Source organism: Pagrus pagrus, assembly GCF_965226575.1.
Source record: "Pagrus pagrus genome assembly, chromosome: 7".
Lineage (NCBI taxonomy): Eukaryota > Metazoa > Chordata > Actinopteri > Spariformes > Sparidae > Pagrus > Pagrus pagrus.
In genome coordinates, this window is record NC_140191.1 from 17,805,324 (window position 1) to 17,828,704 (window position 23,381).

Below are 23,381 nucleotides of genomic sequence, written 5' to 3' on the forward strand. Positions count from 1 at the left end.
AGTGGTGATCACCCCCAATTCTGATAACAGACCTTGTCAACATCAATATCCATTAAAACCTGAGGCTATTTAAGGAATAACTCCAGTTTTTGAGTCCCTGAAAAAGGGAGGAGTAATTGTGCCTTGTGACACTTCTCCTGTGAGGACTCCTATTTTTCCTGTGAAGAAAATAAGAGACAAAGGTCAACCAACTGAATGGCGTTTTGTACAAGACAAGTAGTAAATGATGCTGTACAGCCGAGAGCTCCTCAAGTTCATAATCCTTACACAATTTTGCCACCAGACTCTAAGTGGTTTTCGATGGTGGACCTGGCCAATGCATTTTTCAGTGTTCTTGTTCATCCAGGTAGTCAGTTCTGGTTTGCATTTTCATTCCAAATCTGGCTTTGGACGTTCACCCGCCTGTGCCAAGGCTATTGCGAGTCCCCTACTGTTTACAACGACGCGTTGCAGAAAAGTCTAGAGTCTTTGGCTCTCTATGAAGGTTCTACACTTTTGCAGTATGTGGATGACCTTAAGAACAATGCGAACACGATACGATCCAACTCCTAAAACATCTGGCCAGCGAGGGTCACAAGGCGAGCTTGTCAAAATTACAATTTGTCCGACAAAAGGTCACATTTCTGGGTCATGAGATTTCCAGTGACGAGAAATCCCTTTCACCCAATCGTGTTGAGGCAATTCAGAACATTCCCAGGCCTAAAACCAAAAAACAAGTTCTTTCGTTCCTGGGGATGTGTTCATATTGCCGAACGTTCATCCCTAGCTATGCAGTGTTAGAAGCACCACTTGGTGCCACGGTGCATGGTAAAAGCCTACAATCAAATGACTTAGTGACATGGACTCCTGAGGCTGAAAAGGCCTTCACTGACCTGAAACTAGCTCTACAGACCACACCTACTTTAGGGCTACCTGACCCGACCAGACCATTCACACAGACTGTTGATGAGAGGAATGCATGTATGACATCAGTGCTGCTCCAAGATCACTGGGGGAGACTTAGACCTGTGGCTTATTTCTCTGCTAAACTTGACCCTGTAGCTGCTGGGTTGCCATGTTGTCTCCGGGCTGTAGCAGCAGCTGAGAAAGCTGTTATGGCTTCAAGGGATATTGTAGGTTATTCAGATCTGACTCTCCTTGTTCCTCATGCTGTTTCTCTAATTTTGCTTGAACAGAAAACCTCACATCTCTCCACAGCACAATACAATACTGTTTTGCTTGACATGCCTAACATCAAGATCAAAAGATGTACTGTTCTTAACCCTGCTACATTGCTTCCCATTCAGGGGGAGGGTGAAAATCACAACTGTGTTTCTGTGTTGAACGAGGTGTGCACTCCTCGCACCGATTTGTCTGAAACTCCACTGATTAATCCTGACTTTGTTTTGTTTGTTGATGGCTCAACGTCCCGTAACCCAGAAACTGGTAAAAACCAGGTTGGTTATGCTGTAGTCTCACTGCATGAGACTTTGAAATCAGGTTCTTTGACGCCTCACTACTCTGCTCAAGCTGCAGAGTTAGTCGCTCTCACAGAGGCCTGTAAACTAGCAAAAGATAAATCAGTAACGATCTGGACTGATAGTCGTTATGCTTTTAGCGTTTTGCATGATTTTGGTGCTCTATGGAAGCACAGGGAATTCATAAAATCTGATGGAAAGCCTATTTTGAATGGTGACAAAGTTTCTGCATTATTGGATGCTGCGTTATTGCCCAGAGCCATTGCTGTGTGTAAATGTCAGGCTCACACTAACAACAGTGATTCAGTTTCTACAGGAAATGCACGAGCAGACGCAGCTGCTAAAGCTGCTGCCGGAAAAAAGGAGGTGAAACACACCCTGCTTCACTCTGACCCTGAAAAACACACAGACACTAGTGCTTCTCTCACAGCCATGCAACAACTTTCTACTGCTGATGAAAAACAAATCTGGCGATCATACGACTGCACATACACTAACGGCATCTGGCACGGACCAGACGGTAAACTATGTTTACCAAAACACTTTTTTCCACATTTTGCCAAATTGACACGTGGTCAAGACCACGTGTCAAAAGGGGGAATGTTTGATCTGATAAAACAACATTGGTTTACAAAAGGCTTTACGGCCTATGCTCAAAAATTTTGTCAATCCTGTCACATCTGCACTACACATAATGCAGGTAAAACTACACGACAGCCACAAGCAGCACATCCACAACCAGATGGACCTTTTGAACATGTCATGATGGATTTCATTGAACTAACCCCAAGTGAAGGCAAGAAATATTGCCTTGTGATGGTTGACATGTTTTCCAAATGGGTTGAGGTGTTTCCCACCTCAAAGCAGGACAGCGCTGCTGTGGCCAAGGCCCTGATGACATGTGTGATACCACGATGGGGTATCCCCAGGAAAATAAGCAGTGATAATGGTACACCATTTGTGAGTGTCGCCATTAAACAGCTAGGAGGTTTTCTTGGGATTGACTTGAGACAACACTGCTCCTACCATCCAGTGAGTTGGGGTGCAGTGGAAAGAGAAAATGGCACTTTGAAATCAAAAACTTGAAAAGTTATGATATTTAGTAACAAGTTCACTAATCATTTTTCTCAAATGTTTACAGCTATACTTTTATGAATATTGTTTATTCATTTCTAGTCAACTCAGGGATTTGCAGCAGAAGACGACATCATACTACCTTGTGATCGTGCTAGTAACCTCTCCAAGGTAGCGCCCCCCTCTGCGCTTGCAAAACGCAGGGGCTGAAGAGGAGCGAGCCTGCGTCCCTGCATCTATTTTAGCATGATACATTGAATAATATTCTTTAAGACACGTAGATGATTAAGATGTGTTGATCTATTTTATTAGTTGGTGTTTGCTTAAGAATCAAATATATGCAGTGTTCTATATTTTTGTTGAAAATAATCACATGATATAATCAGTAATTTACATGTGTTTTGCCTCCTCCCAGCTTTCAATGAATACAGCTATTATTGCTTTTCAACTATACAATATGCGATAACTTAAATTGAATCCTGAGGGAATTTTTTAATTTTGATGTCTTGTGTGTAGTTTGTATATATTTAAAGTGATCAATAAATGATCAAAAGGGAGGAGTGTAATGGAAAATTGTATTACTATATCATTCTTATATCATTATTATGTCTTACATTGTCTTCACTATGTTCTACCCACATCCTTGAATGTTTGTACTCTCTGCACAAAGAGAGATATGTGCTTCTTGTTATGGGAACGGAACCTGGTACAGACATGAGAAGGACACAGGCCACTCCTTTCTTTTAACAGAAAGAAAAAAAAAACTGTCTCATCTTGTTACTGTCTGCAGACCGCATGCCACTCTGTTGATTGTTGAACCTTCTTTATAAAGAATAAAATCCTTAAGACAATTGGTATTTCTTACGAGTTTATTTCAGATATCTCACAAATAAGACAAATTTCCGCAACAAAAGACAATGTAGCAGTCATCAATAGACAACAGACTCTGAATGAACAAATATGTATGTATGAACCAACCACTTTTTGAAGCTTTCATAATGAAATATGAACTTCAAGTAAAGTGTGACATTCAAGGCCATTCTAGACCAAGAAGTTTAGGCATTTAGCCATTAAAGGACTCATAATTTAAGTGAAGAATTACACCCCATTTTATATTTGGCATTTAAATGTTATGTACATCTGTCTCTTCTCTGGATGGTGAAAAAAACACATGTCAGTGCAAGGTGTGAATGCACGCAGGCTGCACTGCGATCAGAATGCATTTTGCTCAAATCGTGATCAGATCTCGGCCAGGAGTGAAACCAATCTGTACAGTGTCACCATATTTTTTAAAGAAACAAGCTAACAGGACACCTTATTCAACCTCTTTTTGCAATCTCATATATGCCAGAAAAAAGCTACAGACAAGCCCTCCTTCGTCTTTAAGATGACTTTCCACCAGTCTTGCTACCGGCCCTGAGCTACAGCCTTGTCAACCAGATGGATGATGTGGTTGCCGCGGCCCATGGCCCGCCCATTCAGGTGGACGAGTTATAACCTGTTGATAGTGTCATTGGGCCTCTATGTCAACTAGAACTGGCCCCTTTCACGTACTGATCAGAAAATGCTGTTAGCATTGAAACACGGTGTAGAACAACATGTTTGAAGGGAGTATCGTGGCTTTATGTAGCACTTTTCTACCTTAAGTTTAACAATTATGGTTTGAGTCATAGCATATTCATGTGTGTACTGTCATCTTATTATTGTAAATTATTGCTTTCTTCTCAAAAGTTACACAGGAAGGCTTGCTGTGAAATGCTGTGGTGACATATCGATATCTATGCAAGTCATATTTGGAGGACAAGCAGCAATATAACTTAGCAGCATTCAGTAGCCTAAATAAACAGTTGCCATTGTTAGCGTAATAATGTTAAGCAAGGTAGAACAAAAAAGCAGCCTACAGAAGAGGAAGGTTAAAAGAGAGCAGTTGGAGAGTACTGCTAAACTAACAAAATTAGATTAGGTTATTTATATGCTTCATCCAATGCTAACGTTAGCAATGTTGGTGAACTTGACAAACAGCTGGAGGCTAACCGCTGTGAAGGATCTGGCCAAGATACGCATCGTGGACCACAGCTCAATGGCAGCAACATGTAGTGAGATTTGCACAGCATTGCATTTATATATTATATTCTCCAAGCTCAAGTTGATAAAGTCCGATTTAAGGAACAACATGGGACAAGAGCAACTGAGTGGATTAGCAGTACTCTCCATAGAGAACTGCAGAGCCAGGAATTTGGACTTGAGCAGTGTTGTGAATGACTGTGCTGAGCAGAGGGCCCGTAGGGTGAACTTCTAATGGGTGAGCAGCCTACAGGTTTCTCTTTGTTATGGAATAGGAACAGGGATTTGTGCACCTACTGTAACCTGCGCCTGTGATAACATTTGGCCACTGTGTCATTGAATTGTGAATTTTATAAAGGCTGTGCTTTTCTTATCACGTACTGTGTCTGTATCTTTGTGTTGACTCGTTAGTGCAGGCTGGCTATAGCTGTTTTGGATATTTGATTATTGGTTTGTGGTTTGAGTCCAGGGCAGGCTGTTTATAAGTGTTGGTAAACCCAGGGGCGTTCCCCAGAATCAGCACACCAGAGATGAAGTTTACGTCAAAAGGCCCCTCTAGTACTTCCTGTTCCCCATTCTGCTCACTGCTCATTGCATGTGTTTAAGATGAAGTCCTTCAAATTTTTTTTTATTGTCTGTTATTATTGTACTTGTTTTTACTGTAAAGTGTATTGAGACCATGTAGCGTGGTGATTTTGCACTTTAAATAATAATTGTGGCTATCTAATCCAATCTTTTTTTTTATTTGTCTGTTTTTAATTCATATCTTTCAAAACTTGACTTCAGAATATCACACAAAGGGAAAGTCTATAACTCTCACATCACACACTTAAATAAGAGACCACTTCTTTCTTTCTACACCATTAACTGTACTGCTACTGCCTCTGCTACATCAAAAGCAGATTCTGCTTTTACCTCACCCACATCCAGAAACAAAAAGACAGAGATTTCAAATTGACTTTTCTTCACTTGCCTGAGAGATCGTATGTCAACTTAACTGCGGAATAGCGCACCACATGAGGTTCTCAAGGAGGTTCTTTCAGTAGAAACAGACGGCTCTGATCAGCCAGACTTCATCAGGTAAGTTTCCAATACGTTATACTTGATCATGCCAGTTAATATACACTTTCTTTCATTTCACATTTTTCAGACGTTAATGTGTGTGTGTGTGTGTGTGTGAGGACACCGAAACTGACCGTGCTATTAATCCTTCTGCCAGATGTCCGAAATAAACGGCAAGATTGCCAACCGTGATGGTCTTCTTCTTCTGTAAAAATACACAACGCAAAGAGAGAGAGAGTACAACGCAGCTACACATACAAAGATTAGTGTTGCTTGGAGAAGATCCTCTTTTACAACTTTTTGCTTCTTATTTAGTTTCATTTCATTTAAACATCCCACAGTGTGTAACATCAACAAAACCTCAGAGGGATATGGACAAAGAGAGAAAGATGATGATTTTCCTTCTGCTGGTGGCAGGTAACACAATTAGACACTTCAATATGATTCCCACATGCACTCCACTTAAAGGTGCACTATGCAGTTTTGGGGAATAATTCTTAATCAGAAGAGAAAAACCTGCTTTTATTGATTTTCACGACTGAACAAACAAAGGACACTTTCATTCAATTAGTTTTTTATATTTGTAGCCACCTTTCCAGCTTCAAACAGCATTCTGGGGACCTAATCACACTCTGAGGACAGCTTGTTTATTAATTTCTGGAAATAAATCGAATAAGTATATTTCAGTGTTTTTATTATTACCTGGTTAATATTGTAAAAATTACTTTTCTGAGTTTGAATTTCTTTTCAAAACTACATAGTGCCCCTTTAAACAAAACAATCAGACAAAACTTCCTAGAGGTAATAACTTTCTCAGTCACTTCCATGTTCTCTTTCAGCCATCAGCAGCCATGTGTTTGGTGAGGAGTGGAAGGCCAATGTTGTAAAAAACCTTAACGCCCTGGTTTCATCCTGTGTCGTGATACCCTGCTCGTTCACCCCTCCTAAAGAACACCAGAACTCCGAGCGCACTGGGATCTGGCATCTTTCAAATCAGCGACATGAGATAATCTTTTCCGATGATGAAGATGACATTTTGGAAAAGTATAGGGGCCGCACACAGTTGTTGGGACGTTTGAATCAGAACAACTGCACCTTAGAAATCACTAAGGTTAAAGATTATGACACTGGCCCTTTCTGCTTCCGGATTAAATTAACTTCCACCTCTAAGGACTTCTCCTTTGCTGAGGATTGTGTCGAGTTGAAAACGCTCTGTATGTCACCAACTTTCCAAAATTTCATAAATCAATGCCTGTTCTATGCCACAATGATTGGCTCCTACTTAATCTCTACCTCTTTTTTTATTATAGTTGATCCTCCAGATCCTTCCCTGACTCACCCAAAGACATTCATTCAAGATCATCCACACTCTGTCACCTGTTCTGTCACCTACACCTGCACCTCCCATCGACCTACACTCACATGGAGTAGGGGCGCTAAAGATGAGATCTCTGAGGCCCACAAAGAAATTCATCCTGGCACGTGGGAGGTGATGTCCGAGATCAGTGTGGTCGTCCTCCCTGATCTCACCTGCACAGCAACCTTCCATGGCAAGAAGATGTCCTCGAAAACACTGACGCTTCATGTAAAACGTGAGATCTTTTCACTCTGTTGTTGAATTTTCAGAATGTCCTTTATTTTTAAATGTATATATTGGTTATAATTGTGCAATATAAAGTAAGAATGCCTTTTATTCTGTCTGATAGGTAGAGAAAACTATAACCACATCATCATACCCACAGTAGTGGGCATCGGTACTGCTGTGATCTTTGGATTCTTCTGCATTTTCATGGTGAAAAAATACAAGTGAGTAATGCAGGACACTGACTTCAAGTGAGAGACAGAGCACATCAGAGAGGTAGCACAGTTTTTATGAGCCTAAGAAAATGATACATTTTTCTTTTTGCTAAAGGAGACGCATCACTCAACTCCAAAGTCAGGATGGCAGGTAAAAATTTTGTGAAGCAGATTCATTTCATAGTGTTTCACTAATTTCACATGATTTCAGTTATTTTGCTTCATTATCATGATATAACTTTTAATGTGTGGAACCGACTGTCCAGGCTGTCTAGGAGGTGATAAAAAAAGTGTTTTTGAAAATCTTTTTTCTGTCTCATCCACAAGACTTAGAAAGAATACTGTTGTCTTGCAGCTTTTAATTTTAATGATGTATAATGTAATCTATGAAATTTTCAGGATTCGCTCTGGTGGCCCCGGACCATCTTGATCTGATCAAAGGCAAGAGGCATTTCACGGGTCTTTAGCGCTCTGCTAAACATAACTTTAGTGACCTATCCCTTCGGTGGTTTTGTGTAGACTGCCTACTGTGATCTTACACCTCTGTGCAGAACCTTCTTTGGTTGTTTTTGATAAGATGTTTGCTTTATTTATATGCCACGTATAGTATATTCTAGTACAGCAGTGTCTAGTTTCATTCTTTTTCTCTTGTCTTCTTGTTATTGCCTTTGCTGTGAATGGGCCTCAGCCAGCAGAAATCCTGCCATTACAAAGAGGTATTATTAAATCGCTCATGATTTATTCTCCAGAATTAGATACAGTAACGTGACACTGTCAACATCTATGACCATAATCTCTCACAGGACGACCTTGATGATGGTGACGACTACATAAACACCTTCATAAACACCTCAACGTCTACGGAAACCTCTGAGACAAAATCTTCCAAAGAGAGCTGGGATCAACGCAAACAAACCCATCCACGCTCATCATCATGTATCATATGTATTCAGCGCTTCTGGTGATTGCAGTCTTGTAATACGTGTCTACTGCGTTCATCTCTCCTGTCAAGCAACATAAATATTTCTGTCCTTGATTATTTCATCATATTGTTTCGGAAAAATAAAATGCATTTTAACTTAAAACTATCACTGGTTTCATGAAATTTATTTCTGAATGTCTACAATTGTAATGACTTCTGCATAGCAGTATGTGTGTGAAGATTTTGTTCCAAAGGTAACAAAATCTTCCAACTACCACCTCACTTATTAACAACAAGTGATAATATCATGTTTATTAGCAAGCTGTTGCCAAGCTAACCATCTGCTATAGCTCAGACATGAGAGTGGAATCAATCTCCTCATTTCACTATTAAAAGGCAAATAATTCATTTCTCAAAATGTTAAACGATTTCTTTAACAAATTTATGCCGAGGTATAAACTCATATACAGTATTTGATATTTTAACAGTCATTCCCAAAAGTGACTTAACACGGATGTGGGACACACAGTATTGTTCACAGAAAGAGAGCTACTATGGCTTCATGATGAATGGAAAAACTGTAGTAATGGATAACAAAATACATGATGAAAGAATCATCATTTGGTTTTCATATCAAATCAGGTCAAGTCCTTGACTGCAAGCAGGATCTGCAGCCATCTTGTGATTGGTAAATTGTACTCTCCACCCACATTTCATGGGGAGGTTTCTTAAAATTAAGTGTGGGTGTTCGGGACTTTTGATAAAGGTGGTAAAATCTCTCCATGACCGTTCAGCTCTCGAGGTAAGTCATTTTAATCCTTAATGAGAACAGGTCATAAACGAACCTTTCTTTTCCCGACATTTCACACATAGGCTAGTATTAGTTTGTAAGATGAAAAAAAGTTATTATAGCTTCTTTAAAGTTTTACCTGGTAAATAGTAACACAGATGTTGTTTATTTAATGAGAAGTCTGAGACAGTTTAGACATTATTTAAGTATGAAGCAGCTCCTGCATGCTTCTCAAGTATATATCTCTGTTTTGCAATTTCAAATCAAATATAAATTCTAATTCAATCTGTTTTAATTCCCCTTGGGAAATAATCCAACATATGACGACAACAGGCAGAAATGTAATTATTTAGGCTGAGGTAATTTTACTGTGAGCACAAGGAATGATCTCAGTCCGTTGACAAAATCTCTATCTGTTGTAGATTAAATAAAATAATGTTTGTTTTTAAGCTTTCCCTCTGTGATTTAATATGTATCTCATAATATAATTTGCATGTATCCTATGTATTCTTGTTCTGCAACGCTGACATTGCTGTTTATTCTTCTGGTTCAGTTTTGATCGTGTGTTGTTTGAGCTTCACTGTGTAGGATGATGTATGTGCCGAGTTTGACACTAGAAGGCTGTTTTCACATCACTGCTGAAAGTGTAAATGGTTCTGTGATCTAGACTTTTAGAGGCGGGTCTACAGCATGATTTGTAACTTCACAAATATTTTGAAAGCCAATCGTGATCCTTTATTTAATGTAAGTCCATGTCGACGCCTCCAGTGAACAAACACTGTGAATGATCTTTACAGTAGTAGAACACAACTCCTGTGAAGTAGTTATAGCAGCATTATGTGGAAATTGTCATGTTTTGTGATTTGGCGCCCCCCACAGTTTCTCAGTGCAACACCACTGCCATGAATACAAATCCCAGGTCTGTAACAGTTTGTCAGATGTAATGTGGGTGCTGACTGCGAACAAAACTCATGACTCCACATCAAAACAATGTTATGTATTGAAAACTTGTGTCTTGATGTAAACATGTAACGCTGTGATCCTACCCTGTCACTGAAGTTACGTAGTGCAGAAATACCATTCACCCCATTAAAAGACACTGTACCATTAAAAGATTGTGAGGCTGTTTTAAAGGTGCAATATGTAAGAATTTTAGTTGAAAACATAAAAAATACCAAAATATTAAAAAATAAATAAAATTATGAATGTGAAGAAAAAATGGTTTGCCGTTCTGGCTCCTATATATTGTGTTGCAGAGATATCTACAGTAGGTAGAATTATTTAATTTAGCAACTTTCTCAACAGTTCACGTCGTTCATAATGTATTCAGTGATGTCAAATGTTACTGACACATTATCGTTGTGAACTATTAGCAATATTATATGAAGAAAAAAAACAAGTACAAGTCCCACCTTTCCCGTTTGACAAAATTCTGATTTGTTCCCTGGTTGATGTCGTTTTTGGAATTTGCAATTGTGTTTTCGGACTAGCCGTCGTGTTGTCTGACTTGCTGTTGTGATTTGCACCCGTCGGCCACCGGAAGACACACATCCTCTATGTCCTGTACATTGTGTACAGTTGGATGACAAAAAAGTTTTATCTCTTACAATACTAAGATGTTCATTTTACACGTTTTAGATATCTGCTACCATCTACACGATGTCTGGATTCAGCCATTGTCTCCTGAGCTTCTGTATCTTAGGTACTGCTATTTTGTGCAATTCAGCTTTTGTTCATAACATAAATATTGACCTATTGTTTTGTTTTGTTTTGTTTTGTTTTTGATAACTTTCTTTTTGCATTTTGGTCTTCTTGCAGGATGCATTTGCTGCAGTTCCAGGGCTTGGCATGTTCAGATGCCAAGAAATATCAAAGCAACGTTGGGCTCCTGCCTCGTCATCCCATGCACTTATGACTACTATCGGTATCCACCCAAAAATCCATCTCGTGTGGTTTGGTACCAGTATCATAACCATAATTATCCTGTGGTTTATGAAGACCGGTACCCAAACCAAGTCATTGGCACATTTAGAGGAAGAACATTTAGAGTTTCTACTTCACACGAAAAGCAATGCAGTCTTCAAATCTACCCAGTGCAATGGTCTGATCACAGACAGAAGATTTACCCCTGGGTAGATCCAGAGAATGTCGGGAAAAGCACCTATCGATTCTTTGATACGACTGTGACAATTGAAGTAGTTGGTAAGTTATAATGTTGAGTGTAGAAAAAGATGCACTTGGATGTATTTTAATTTTTATCAATAATTCTCCACATTTCTTTCAAGGCCAGGCAGAGAAACCAGATATTACGTTCACTGGCAACATGAAGGTTGGACAGTCTGTAACAGTGATGTGCACTGTTTCTCACACCTGTCCCACCTATCCACCCACCCTGGGTCTCAACATCCCACTGACAGGGAACAGACTAACTCATCGGTCACTGGCTGATGGCACGTACAAAACCACCTTGACGACCACATTGAACATAAAGAGTGACTTCCAACAAGTGGAGTGCACCGTCCAACATACAGGCGGTCTCACTGCAAAGGCCACGGAAATCTTAGAGGCACAATGTATGTGATGGGTACGCAAGATTAAAAACATTTTTTCTTTTATGCAGATTTTTTTTTTTTACATTTACTATTTTTGTATCTCAGGCTCCTTTTCACCCTTGACCGTCCAAACTACATCCGAAGAATTTCTTGAGGGCCAAGCAAGCGAAGTAACCTGCACTGCCGTGTACACATGCCCGAAACATCTGCCAACAATCACATGGAGCTATGAGGGCATGCCAGCCTCCACTACTACCAAAAAAACTGGGACTGCTCAGTGGAAGACTGTCTCCACGCTGACATTGACAGCATCAGCTAACGATAACAGAAGATATCTGAAATGCAGTGCACAATTCAGTCACAGCGAGAAGAGGGAAGGAGGCATCTTCCTGCGGGTAAAGAGTGAGTAGAACTAATGATGAAATGAAATGTAGAACTGAAATGTATTTCTTTCTTTCGTTCTTTCTTTCTTTCTTTCTTTCTTTCTTTCTTTCTTTCTTTCTTTCTGTCACGGTAAAATTAGCTTCTTTTTTTCTAAATTATTATTACAAGACACTGTAAAAAATGTTTCCTCTTTGTTTTCTTTTTTACAGGAAACATGCTCTCCCGCGGTTGGTCCTTCACCACCCCTGGCAGCATCACAGGCATGAGAGGCTCATGTATCATCATTCCTTGCAGTTTCACCTACAGTGCCGATCGTCCCAGTGACCTCCGAGTTATATGGTACTTGTTAGAGAGCAATGGATACCCATCTGTATTTGACGAAGGACAGAGTGTTGTTGGTAAATTCAGTGGCATAACCAGCTTGATTGGATCTGTGGGGACGGGGAATTGTAGTCTTAAGATTGAGAGGCTGGACATGTCGCACAACAAGGACAGACTTTACCCCTGGGTAGACAAGAACCCTATTACCTCTTATCACACTGTGGGTCACACATTTTACAAAAAAACCACTCAACTTATTGTTTCAGGTGAGTATTTGGATACATTCCTTCTCGCCTTTAGTTAAAATATGAAACTCTGTAAATGACTATCCTTGCTTTGATTTCGTAGACCGTGCACAGGAACCACAGCTTAGCACGGTTGATATTCTCATGGTGGGAGATCGGAGCCAAGTGTCCTGCAATGTGCGCCATACGTGTATCACTGATCCCCCCATCCTGACCCTGAGTGGTATAACTGGAGCAGACAGCACGATGGACAATTTGGTATCTGATGGGATCTGGGAAAGGAAAGTGGTGCGAACCTGGACTGTTCAGGAGGACGACCAGAGAGTGAAGTGTACCGCTCGCTTCAGTGGTAGTCAGGAAGCCACAAGTGAGCTCAGGCTGCATGTTGAATGTGAGTACAGTGTGAGACCATGTGTAATTGGATTTAAAATGAAAATACTCCTGTAAGCCTCACTATCACATTTCTGCTTAGGCCCGTATGAAACAATCACAATGGTTGAGCGGCCAGGAAATACAACGGAGGGTGTAGCGAAGAGTGTAACTTGTACTGTTGCCTACAAGTGCAAGAAAAATACACCCACCATTGTATGGAACTACAAAGACATGCATAGTTCGTTTGACATCAAAAAGATCTCCGGCAACACCTACCATGCCGTGTCAAACCTAACCTTCATTGGCTCTCTTGAGGATGACGGAAAATCTTTGACCTGCGCTGCTAAGTTTTACAGTGGGGAGACCTCGGACTCTGCAACCATTCATGTAGAAAGTAAGTTCCCACCTGTCACACAGTAGCCACTTGAAGGAAACTTCCTTACTTCCTTTCTAGCAGAAAGTTAGATGAGAAGAAAAACACGGTCATATCCATACCTTAAAGCAACATTATGTAGTCATTTGTATTTTGTGAGATTTGGCGCACAAATCCCCCAGGTTTCTGCAACGACTTGTCAGATGTAATTTACTGCAAACTACAAACAAAACGTGACATGTCTTGTCGCAACAATACAAGATGTATAACTTAGCAAGCCAGCTAATATTACTTATTAGTTTGGTAGGTAATAAAAAAGTTGTCTCTACAGCTCACTAGTTAACAACAAAACAACAATTCACCGTTCTACAGGGGCACTGGACTATTTATTGGCCACAGCCAACTTCTTACATCTCCGCAGGTTGCTCAGAGCCAAGAAAAAGCCATGACCACCAGTAAAATTGCGATTTGTTGTTTTTTCACTTTGGTTTATACAGATTAAGGCAGATTTTATTGCTGTGTCAGGCTAGCTGTTTTCTCCCATTTCAAGTTTTTGTGTTAGCTAATCTAAGCTAACAGGCTGCTGGCTGTAGTTTTCCTTACAACAGACAGATATGAGAATAGTATCAATCTTCTCACAATACTTTCTGCCAGAAAGCAAATAAGGATATTTCAAAATGTTAAACCTTTGCCCAATGACAAGTGAATACTTGAATAAGGTTTAATTCATAACTTCTTGCTGTCATTTTTTCCAGAATATGAGAAACAAGTTGAAGAAATAGATCCACATGAAAATGACAGTGGGTGTACTTCGGCATTCTCTCAAACTCATTTTGCTCTCATCTTATGCTATGAGTAAATACAGTCTACAGTCATCCCATCATGGCTTGTTTGTCTCTTTACAGCGCTCCACGTTCTGGCTGCTGACGTTCCTTTCAGATTTACCGCCCTGACCGGCTCCTGTGTGGTGATTCCCTGCACCTTCCAATATCAGGGGCAGGAGCCTCTCACGCGTGGCATGTGGTCCAAGAAAACTGGAGGCTTTATCTTCCATAAAGCCCGGAGCCGTGTGCTTGACCATTTCAAGGACCGCACCAAAATATTAGGAGATCTGACTGAGGGGAACTGCACATTAGAGATTGACGACATCAACTCCTTTGACAATGGACCCTTCTGTTTCCATGCAGAGAGAGGAAATGACAAATACAGATTCAACAATAGCTGCGTATTTATTGTCATGAAAGGTCTTGAATCAATACTTATTCTTCATCTTATTTAAATGTGCCAAACTATTAATCTGTTTGCTCTCTGAATGACATAAGTACTCTGCTTTGTGTTTCGCATGCTCAGCTTCCCCAGTAAGACCAGTGATGACCCAGGTCCCAGCAGAAGTCGATGCTGGCTCAACGATTACTGTCTCGTGTTCTGTGACGCACACGTGTTCATCACATCCTCCCGAGTTCTCATGGAGCGTCTCTAACCTCACCAGTGAGGTCACGCATACCTGGACGCCAGAGTTCATCTGGGAGACGACCTCCACCATCACTTTCATGGTTACCGGAGGAGACGGGGTCCAAAGTCTAACCTGTACTGCCATCTTTCGGGGTGACAAGCAGCAAGCCAGCACAGTCGAGCTGACCGTGAAGGGTCAGAGCACAAAATTCATCTTTATACTGTATGTCTTGTTGTTCTATCATACATGGAGGTGCGTATTTTCTAAAATGTGCCTGCATCACCAGGATCGATGATGTACCAGTTCAGAAGCTCACTCCCAGTAACCATGCCCGTCTCAGCTCTAGTCCTGATTGTAATCATCTTAGCTGCAGTGTTTGGAGTGGTCATCTGCCGGAAAAGGTAGAGTTAATACGAGTCAATTCAGACTGTGCCAATATGGCTAATCTAAATGTTATTGATGCTACCAGTTGTACGTTGATTTATTAATGAATGTTTTTCTGGCATTTATCTTTCTTACAGGAAGCGCTCTGACGACTCACTGAGACCACCTCGACCGGAGAAAAGGTGTGTAGATAAACCTCAATGCGTAAGGAATGATTACATAATTGATGACTAGGTTTTAGTCAAGAACACTTACTGTACATTAAGAAATTTTCATTTATAAATCAAATGGCCACTGTATACCCCCGTACAATGGCAGTTCTGACGATCAGAATTAGATCCATACTGCCCGATAACATTTGGAAAATCTTGAAGAGCTGCACAATCAAATCATTTTATTCTCATTCAAGTTACTGGAGGGATGAACTGGAAATTAGACACTCGGGCGGCAGAAGATCCGAACCATTGTGTTGGAGCTATTCACACATTGTATACCGAGGAAGTAGAACTTTTTTGCTTCATGAGCCTCTTAGGGGCGGCTGTAGCTCGAGGTTCGAACCTCGGCTCCCCTGGGCAGAACTGAGCCGCATGCCGAAGCATCCTTGAGCAAGATGCTGAACCCCAAAATTGCTCCTGATGCGCAGTTGGCACCTTGCGAGGCTGTCTCTGCCATCAGAGGGCCTTGCGATGAGCTGGCCTTCGCCCATTGAGAACTGAATTAGGCCCCAGTAGCCCCACAACCCCCCGAAAGGGGAGATAAAGTGGCAACGCCCCTCGACCCGAACAGGAAAAGCAGACATGAAAATGAGATGAGATGAGATGAGCTTCTTAGCAGCTTACATAGGAATGAATGGGGCTCTGACTCCAATCTTGTATCCAGATTTCGCTAATTCGTTCTCTGAAGAGGACTCGCATAATATTGTACTGTATATAACATAATCCATAAGTATGAAGCATATGAATAGTATTTTTTATATTATTATTATCATCATATTATATTTCACCAAAAAATACACCTAAATCCTACTCACTGGAACTTTAACAAATACAAACGAACATTAGACCTTAGTTAGATCAACAGTAACAAAAGAGAGGCAGCAGAATGATCATATGAAAAGTCAGATTTGAAAACACGCTTCTTAATGACAAATGTTTCATTTAGCTGTACATTTATTATCCTCCTACTCCTATATGTCTGTCTGATCTAGAAACCGGAGACCTCCCCGCTCTGCCAAGCCTGAGGTTAGTAGTGCTGTGGTGAGTGGGAATGTCCAAATGTGATGTTAAAAAGTAGGTTATCAATAAACACATTCCAACTGAAGGAATGCTACTTTTAGCATCGGACGTGCTCTTCTCCTCTGACACATTCAAAGGATTACAACATCCTCCTAAACACATGATGGACTACCAAACAATTTACCAGGTTAATAATACATAAGCAAGCAGTGTAAAAAATATTCTTGTAATTTTACAGGAAATTACTAGTTAATTATTGCAGTAATAAAGAGGAATATCCCAGTAATGTATTGTGTTTTTAGTAACCGAGACACAATATTACTGTGAAAATATGATAAAATTACAATATGATACTGTAATAGTCATCTGTAGTTATCACTAAACTACTGTATAGCGATGTTCAATAACAGTATTTCCTTGTCATTTACTATTTTTCCTGTATAATTACTACAACTGAGTAGCCAGTAAACTCCTGTAAATTTACAGAATATATACTACATTAAAATACTTTATATATTATATTTATTGTGAGAATTTGCTGTGAAGACCTGGTGATTGTTAACAGTGAATGTGTGACTAATATACCAGGCTGCTGTAAAAAAAAACTACTTGTGCCTGGTTTCCTTTGTTTAGGAAACATAAGGTGTACGAGTACGAGTGGCTTTTTCTGAACGCTTGTTAAAGGAATAGTTCACTCTAAAACAAAATTCAGTCATTATCGACTCACCCACATGCTGATGAGAAGTCCGGTGTAGTTTCTTATTCCTCAAAGTGCAGCTGGAGACCCGCGGGGCAAGATGAACGAGACTCTGGCGCAGCTTCTGTAGTGCTGTGAGGGAGACTCACGTGAACGCGGGGCGTGCCTCCGTGTAAACATAGCATAGTGACTGTTTAGGCTAGAAAAATGTACTAAATGACTTCGTTTCGAGTCAACTCTGGATGTCGCCACTTCAGGACACTTGGATTGCAGCGACGAGCAGTATGGAGGAATATTACGTAACTTATTAATTAAGTTTTTGTGTAGTTTTATGGACATTTTCTCCCGGGCGCCATTTACGATTGTTATATAGATTATTGTTGCCGGAGAGTACCCCCGCGGGTCTCCAGCTGCACTTTGAGGAATAAGAAACTACACCGGACTTTTCATCAGCATGTGGGTAAGTCGATAATGACTGAATTTTGTTTTAGAGTGAACTATTCCTTTAAATACACTGTGGTCACATGATGTTTTCTTTTTCATGGCTTGAGAAGGATTGCTTCAGTGCACTTATACACTGCCTGCCAGTATACCATGTATTTCCTTTTGTTTCTGAAACATAAACTAGAAAGCTTCAGATTTTGTGACTGATTCCAATGTGTTCTCACATGTGTTGCAGGATTGCATGTATGGCAACATTTGAGTTCTTCAACATACCTTAGAAACATCATAAGCTCCCAGGACCATGTTGCTGTTCTCATTTTACACACATTATTTACAATACATGTTTGTTTGTTTGTTTGTCTGGCATTGAAATTTAATTTTCTTCATTTAAAGAATGTACTATATCAGCTGTCACTTATCTGAATGTGTGCACCTGTTAAATAAACATAATAATACTGTAACTCTTTTGCCTGAGTTGTTTGAACTTGGTTTGGTGCGTACATACAAGCTCCAAAGTGGTTTGATTATTTTCTTCTAAACACTTGAGAGGGAGGTAGCTGTCAACAAAGCTACGAGTCCACAACTAATCGTCAGTTATTGTCTTACATTAAATGTGAAAACCATGAATGACACAGACATCAGACTTCAAGGATTCAGAAAATGTATTTTTATACACACTATCAAACTATGAGGGGTGATTCAGGTTTTAGTCTAGAAGAGGTGAATGTGTCGTGAATTACTGAAAAGCAAATATTAATCCAGTCTTTAAATTGTTGTACTAAGCCGCACTCAAAGAATCAACAGACACATGTCCTCATTTTCTATAACGTTCATGTTCCTGCTGCCGGACAAAGGGGCGAACTGGAAGATGCAACATCACCTAATGAAGTCTTGAAGAGTGTATACCTGTTGTATAAATGTGTCCACTGGATGGGAGACAGTGCTCATAGATACTTATATCCCTCTCCTCTCCTCTCCTCATATCTCCTCAAGTACCTACTCTATCTGCTAGAGGTGGGAATTGTGGAGTCATCAAGTCATCTCCATGCCATGTATTTGTTCTGTTCATGCACTAAACCAGCTGAGTCCAATCAGCACAGCTCTTCAGCCAGGAAGGTGAGCTAATTAGTGAATGCACCTGGTTCAGTGACTGAGCAGAAGAAATACATGGCATGGAGATGACTTGATGACTCCACAATTCCCACCTCATCTGCTGACTCACGGTAGATACAAGACAGTAGACAGTAGTCCGCAAGACTGTAGCTGGATGCTTTGTAGAACATAACCAGGCCCTCTCCGACCTCACTGACTTGCTGCATCACCACCTCTGCAGCCTCCGCTCATCTGATGCCAACCTCCACCACTCAGGATTAGGCACCGGACCTGGAGTCACTTATCCGGGTCATTAAGTCATGAAATTAAAAAAATATTTTATGGCTGAGGGTTGAGGATGAATTGAGGTAGAGTTTAATCTTTAATCTTTGATAGATTAAAAACCGTAACACTTTACTGAGGCCTTCAACCATAAAGGTTTTTAAAAATTTTTTATTTTTTTGATAAGTAAAATGTGTCACAACATAACATAATAAATGACTGATCACTGTGGTGCTACAGAGATGATGAATCATTTTCTCCAGACTTGGGGGAACATGCTTGTTTGGAACAACCCCAACAAAAAATAACCATAAAATCATCATCACTTTTGGATTTTTTCTGTAAAAATAAAAACCAAATTTCCAACTAAAATCCTGACACATATTCCAATCACAAAGTCAAATAACAGTTGATTGAACAAATTATTTATTTATTTATTTTTTAATGTTAAGCCAGTTGCTATTATCTTTAGAGGCAACATGCAAAAACAGGAAATAAGCAGGGTAGAAACTGTATTAGGCAGGAGTCAAGGTGCAATCATAACTTTACTAAATTATATTTTTAGTTTTAGTTTGTATACTGAAAAAAAGTGAATTTAAAATTAATTTATCAAAAAAGACTGGTATTGGTATTGATATTAGAGCCTCGTCAAAGTTGTTTATGGTAAATAGTAACAGACATCGTTTATTTTATGAGAAGTCTGAGACAGTTTAGACATTATTCAAGTAGGAACAGCTCGTGCATGCTTTTCAAGTATATATCTCTGTTTTGCAATTTCGAATCAAATATAAATTCTAATTCAATCTGTTTTAATTCCTGTTGGGAAATAATCCAACATATTACGACAACAGGCAGAAATGTTATTATTTATCATGAGCTAATTTTACTGCGAACACAAGGAATGATCTCAGTCCGTTACATAATGTTGCATTAAACTTTTGAAATGACACATATTTGCATAATCGCAGGGTTAACTGTAGTGCAATGTTGAACTCTTAGTTCTGGTGCTGAAAGCACAACTTCATAACCTGTTTTCCTAGCCTGTGTAAATACAAACCTGGGACTAGTGAGGAGGGCATGTATTTGATGGGACGTGTGCAGGATGGTTGAGTGACCCATAGTTACTGTTGAGGCTTTCTGAAAAGAAAACACTGCTGCTGCAAGTCCCTGATAACAGGGAGGCAGGCCAGCCTCAATGTTGTCTAATTTGGTGCTGTAATATGCTAATGGTTGCTTACAAGTTGGAGTGTCCTGCATCAAAACTCCACATGCAAACCCAGCCCTCTCTGCAACATACAAATGAAAAGGTTTACCATAGTCAGGGTTACCAAGTGCAGGAGCTGACTGCATATCTGATTTCAGAGCCTGAAAAGCACCTTCTGCTTCTGCTGTCCACTGTAATTCAGTGGAGGATTTTGTTTGACCTGTTGCGTGGATTAAACCTCGTAAAGGAGCTGCTTTGATAGCATAATTGCAAATCCACGGCCGGCAGTACCCCGCCATCCCCAGGGAAGACAACATTTGTCCAACTGTTTGTGGTCTAGGAGCTTTGATTATAGCCCTCAATGATATTCTCATATATTGTTTGTTAGCAGTGATGTAAATGTTGATGTTCTGTGTTGGTAGCCATTGCTGCATCTGTAATGCTGACTGCATCATGGGTCTGAGGTCATGTGATCCATGTCCTTCTGCTATCATGAGAGTGGCATGTGGGGCGGAGCCTGGGACCTGGAATCATAGTTGCAGTTCAGTCGGAAGAGTCACTGCCGCTGCCGCTGCTGCTCCTTGCGGTCCTATGTACCTGTTCAGGCTATGTACCTGTTCAGGCTGACCATATACAATGTTTTTTGTTTTTTCCTGATCAGTTCTTCCCAGCACTTTTTATAGTGTGTGTATTTGGGCCTCATCATGCATAATGGTGCTGCATAGTGGCAACTGTGGATCGTCTGTCGCTCCACTCATCTCTCCGTCCAGTTTTTTCCAAGGTTCCCACTTCTGTCTCACCTCCAATGCCTGAAGGCCATTGTGTCCGATATTGATATTGGCTTTTAGTTGGCATAAAATGTCTCTTCCTTTGAGCTATTTGCCCACCTGTGTCTTTGTCTCCATGGCTCCCTCTGGTGCTGGCTTTGCTTCTTCCTGATATTCTGCTGCCAGTGCATATGCTAGAGCCATCTTCTTCTCTTGGGCTGATCAATTCTTGTTCACTGTTATCTTCTGTTTCTCCTGATTTTGAATTCCAATTTATTTTTATTTTACCCACCATCTCTCCCTCCACAGGTCCCTGGGCTCCTCTGACTGGAAATAGTCCTGTTGGAGCTTCAGTGGTATTGCACCCTCCAGTTGTGTTTGGTGTACTGTATATTGGGTGGAGCTGGCCACTGTGGGGCAGTAGGTGTGGCTTGTGGGCTATCGTTAGCCTCTTGAGTCTCATTGCTCGGCAGTGCTGGCATTTGTCTGATATTCAGCACACGTCTGTGCAGCCTGTCTAAACGAGCTCAGAACCTCCCTCTCGCTGGCTCATTTGCCCTCTCTCTCTCTCTCTCTCTCTCTCTCTCGTGTCTTCAGCATTGTAGTGTTTGATGTTCGCAACACTTCCTCGTTACAACAAGCTGCTTCAAATGTTCCTTCCACCGGCCACTGTAAGTTTCCTGATGTGCGTTTATGCCTTTTTTTTATGCAGAGTCTAATCTGCTTTGTGTAATCTGGCTGCATTCTTACTACCAATGCCAGCGGAGTTAACACCCCTTCCCCCTTTGTCATTCTAGCCCCCACATATCCCTGATTTGCTTCTCCCTTTTCTCTAGACATCTCTGGATATCTTTTTCCTCTTTTGTTCTTATCCACACCACTATATTACTAACTATTACACCTGGTTTAAGTCTTTTTTACGGAAGCGTATTGCATTCACTTGAGTAATTATTTCTTTGGTCTGTTTTTCTGAGTAATTTTTATTTATTTAATTTTTTTTCTGTTTTTCTGACTAATTATTTTTCCTGATTTTCTGAGTAATTCTTTTCCTGTTTTTCGGAGTAATTTTTTTTGCTGTTTTTCGGAGTAATTTTTTTGCTGAATTATCGCAATACTTCGAACTCCCGTGAGAACCTCCAACCTGCAAGTGACTCCCATGGACCTATAGTGACTCCTGCACACACATGCCCCATCTTCAACCTAGCCAGCCTGAATGCATTTCAAATGCATCATCTTGTATCTGTGGAGCATGCCATATCTGTCCAACTGATTCTGGGGAAACATTGCTATGTTTAGCAAATCTGAATGGGCTTTCCTTCTGAACAACCGCCAAGTCCTCAGGTGCCTGCGTAAAGTTGACAAACTAATGGTAATACCATCTATATGACTTAAAGAGAGGACTATCTCCCAGTGTCTTAAACCCAGATCAAAGTAAAACTTGATTAAACTAAACAAGTCGGTCATGTTTGTTTCCATTATCGAGCTTTCAATAAAGGAATGAATGCGTCTATTGTTTCAAATGCTCTCTAAACTCAGAAAAAAAATTATTCAGAAAATCAGAAAAAAAATTACTCAGAAAAACAGACCAAAAAATACATTACTCAGAAAAACAGACCAAAAAAAATTACTCAGAAAAACAGACCAAAAAATACATTACTCAGAAAAACAGACCAAAAAAAAATTACTCAGAAAAACAGAAGTAATTACTCAGAAAAACAAACCAAAAAAAAAAAAATTACTCAAGTGAATGCAATACGCTTCTGTACTTCCTTCTACTTTCCTTTTTCATTGTATTTATTTATTTATTTCTTCTCAGTTAGATTATACTTTAAATCTTGAGCCAACTGTCTTCTGTGACTTCTTTAATAATGCTACCAAATTTGCCTGTTTCCCACTCTTCTTTCCCGGAAGACAACAGCACTGTCCAGCCGCAGATCTACCGCCCCTCTCTTTCTCCCTGCAAGAGTTAACCCCTTCAGGGCTCCCTAAAATGGGATTTAATGGAATAGTAGCTTTAGTTAGTGGATTTTTGCAAAAATGTTCCAATATTGATGATAATATTCGAGGAGTCCACAATCCCCTTAACACCTCTCTCCATGCTACTACAGGAAACTCTATTTCAGTTTGCTCTAAATCGACAACTTTAGCTAAATGCCACAATTTCTGGCTAATTTCTTGTTCAGTTTGCCAATGTTCAATTCCCTCCTCATCAATATATGTCCGTTCAAGCAAAAAATGAGTTCTGACACCCTGTGTTTCCCTGTCTCCTTCTGCAGTATAATAATTATCAGTTATGATCTCATCTTCACTGCTATCTCCTTCTTCCATATGTGTCTTATATAATATATAATATTTTATCATCCACTTATTTTATCATCATCAACTTAGTGTACTATTATAATAATATAAT

General features: G+C 40.1%; 1 protein-coding gene and 2 long non-coding RNA genes across 3 annotated transcripts; all 3 read left to right on the plus strand.

Annotated features, from left to right (window-relative positions):
* Positions 1-5,485: 5,485 nt before the first annotated feature.
* Positions 5,486-6,857, plus strand: LOC311259327. The gene is made up of 3 exons (XR_014622851.1): positions 5,486-5,675; positions 5,815-6,074; positions 6,497-6,857. It is a non-coding gene; the product is annotated as an uncharacterized lncRNA (long non-coding RNA).
* A 512-nt stretch (positions 6,858-7,369) lies between these two features.
* On the plus strand, positions 7,370-8,477 carry LOC311259326. The gene is made up of 4 exons (XR_014622850.1): positions 7,370-7,463; positions 7,570-7,895; positions 8,143-8,170; positions 8,258-8,477. It is a non-coding gene; the product is annotated as an uncharacterized lncRNA (long non-coding RNA).
* Positions 8,478-10,808: 2,331 nt separating this feature from the next.
* Positions 10,809-18,076, plus strand: LOC311259307 (uncharacterized protein). Its single transcript, XM_084356367.1, has 14 exons — positions 10,809-10,868; positions 10,985-11,368; positions 11,452-11,739; positions 11,824-12,120; positions 12,312-12,689; positions 12,772-13,059; positions 13,141-13,434; positions 14,169-14,213; positions 14,319-14,657; positions 14,764-15,060; positions 15,153-15,267; positions 15,388-15,432; positions 16,458-16,491; positions 17,862-18,076. The coding sequence occupies exons 1-14, from the start codon at positions 10,826-10,828 to the stop codon at positions 17,883-17,885; spliced, it is 2,871 nt and encodes a 956-aa protein (XP_084212493.1). The 5' UTR covers positions 10,809-10,825; the 3' UTR covers positions 17,886-18,076.
* The last annotated feature ends 5,305 nt before the right edge of the window (positions 18,077-23,381 follow it).

What these genes read in the sequence shown, in the direction of transcription:
- LOC311259307 (XM_084356367.1), top strand. Translation starts at nt 10,826, where the DNA reads ATGTCTGGATTCAGCCATTGTCTCCTGAGCTTCTGTATCTTAG. An exon ending in GGAAATCTTAGAGGCACAAT is followed by an intron (nt 11,740 to 11,823) that starts GTATGTGATGGG and finishes TTTGTATCTCAG; the next exon opens with GCTCCTTTTCACCCTTGACC. An exon ending in GCTCAGGCTGCATGTTGAAT is followed by an intron (nt 13,060 to 13,140) that starts GTGAGTACAGTG and finishes ATTTCTGCTTAG; the next exon opens with GCCCGTATGAAACAATCACA.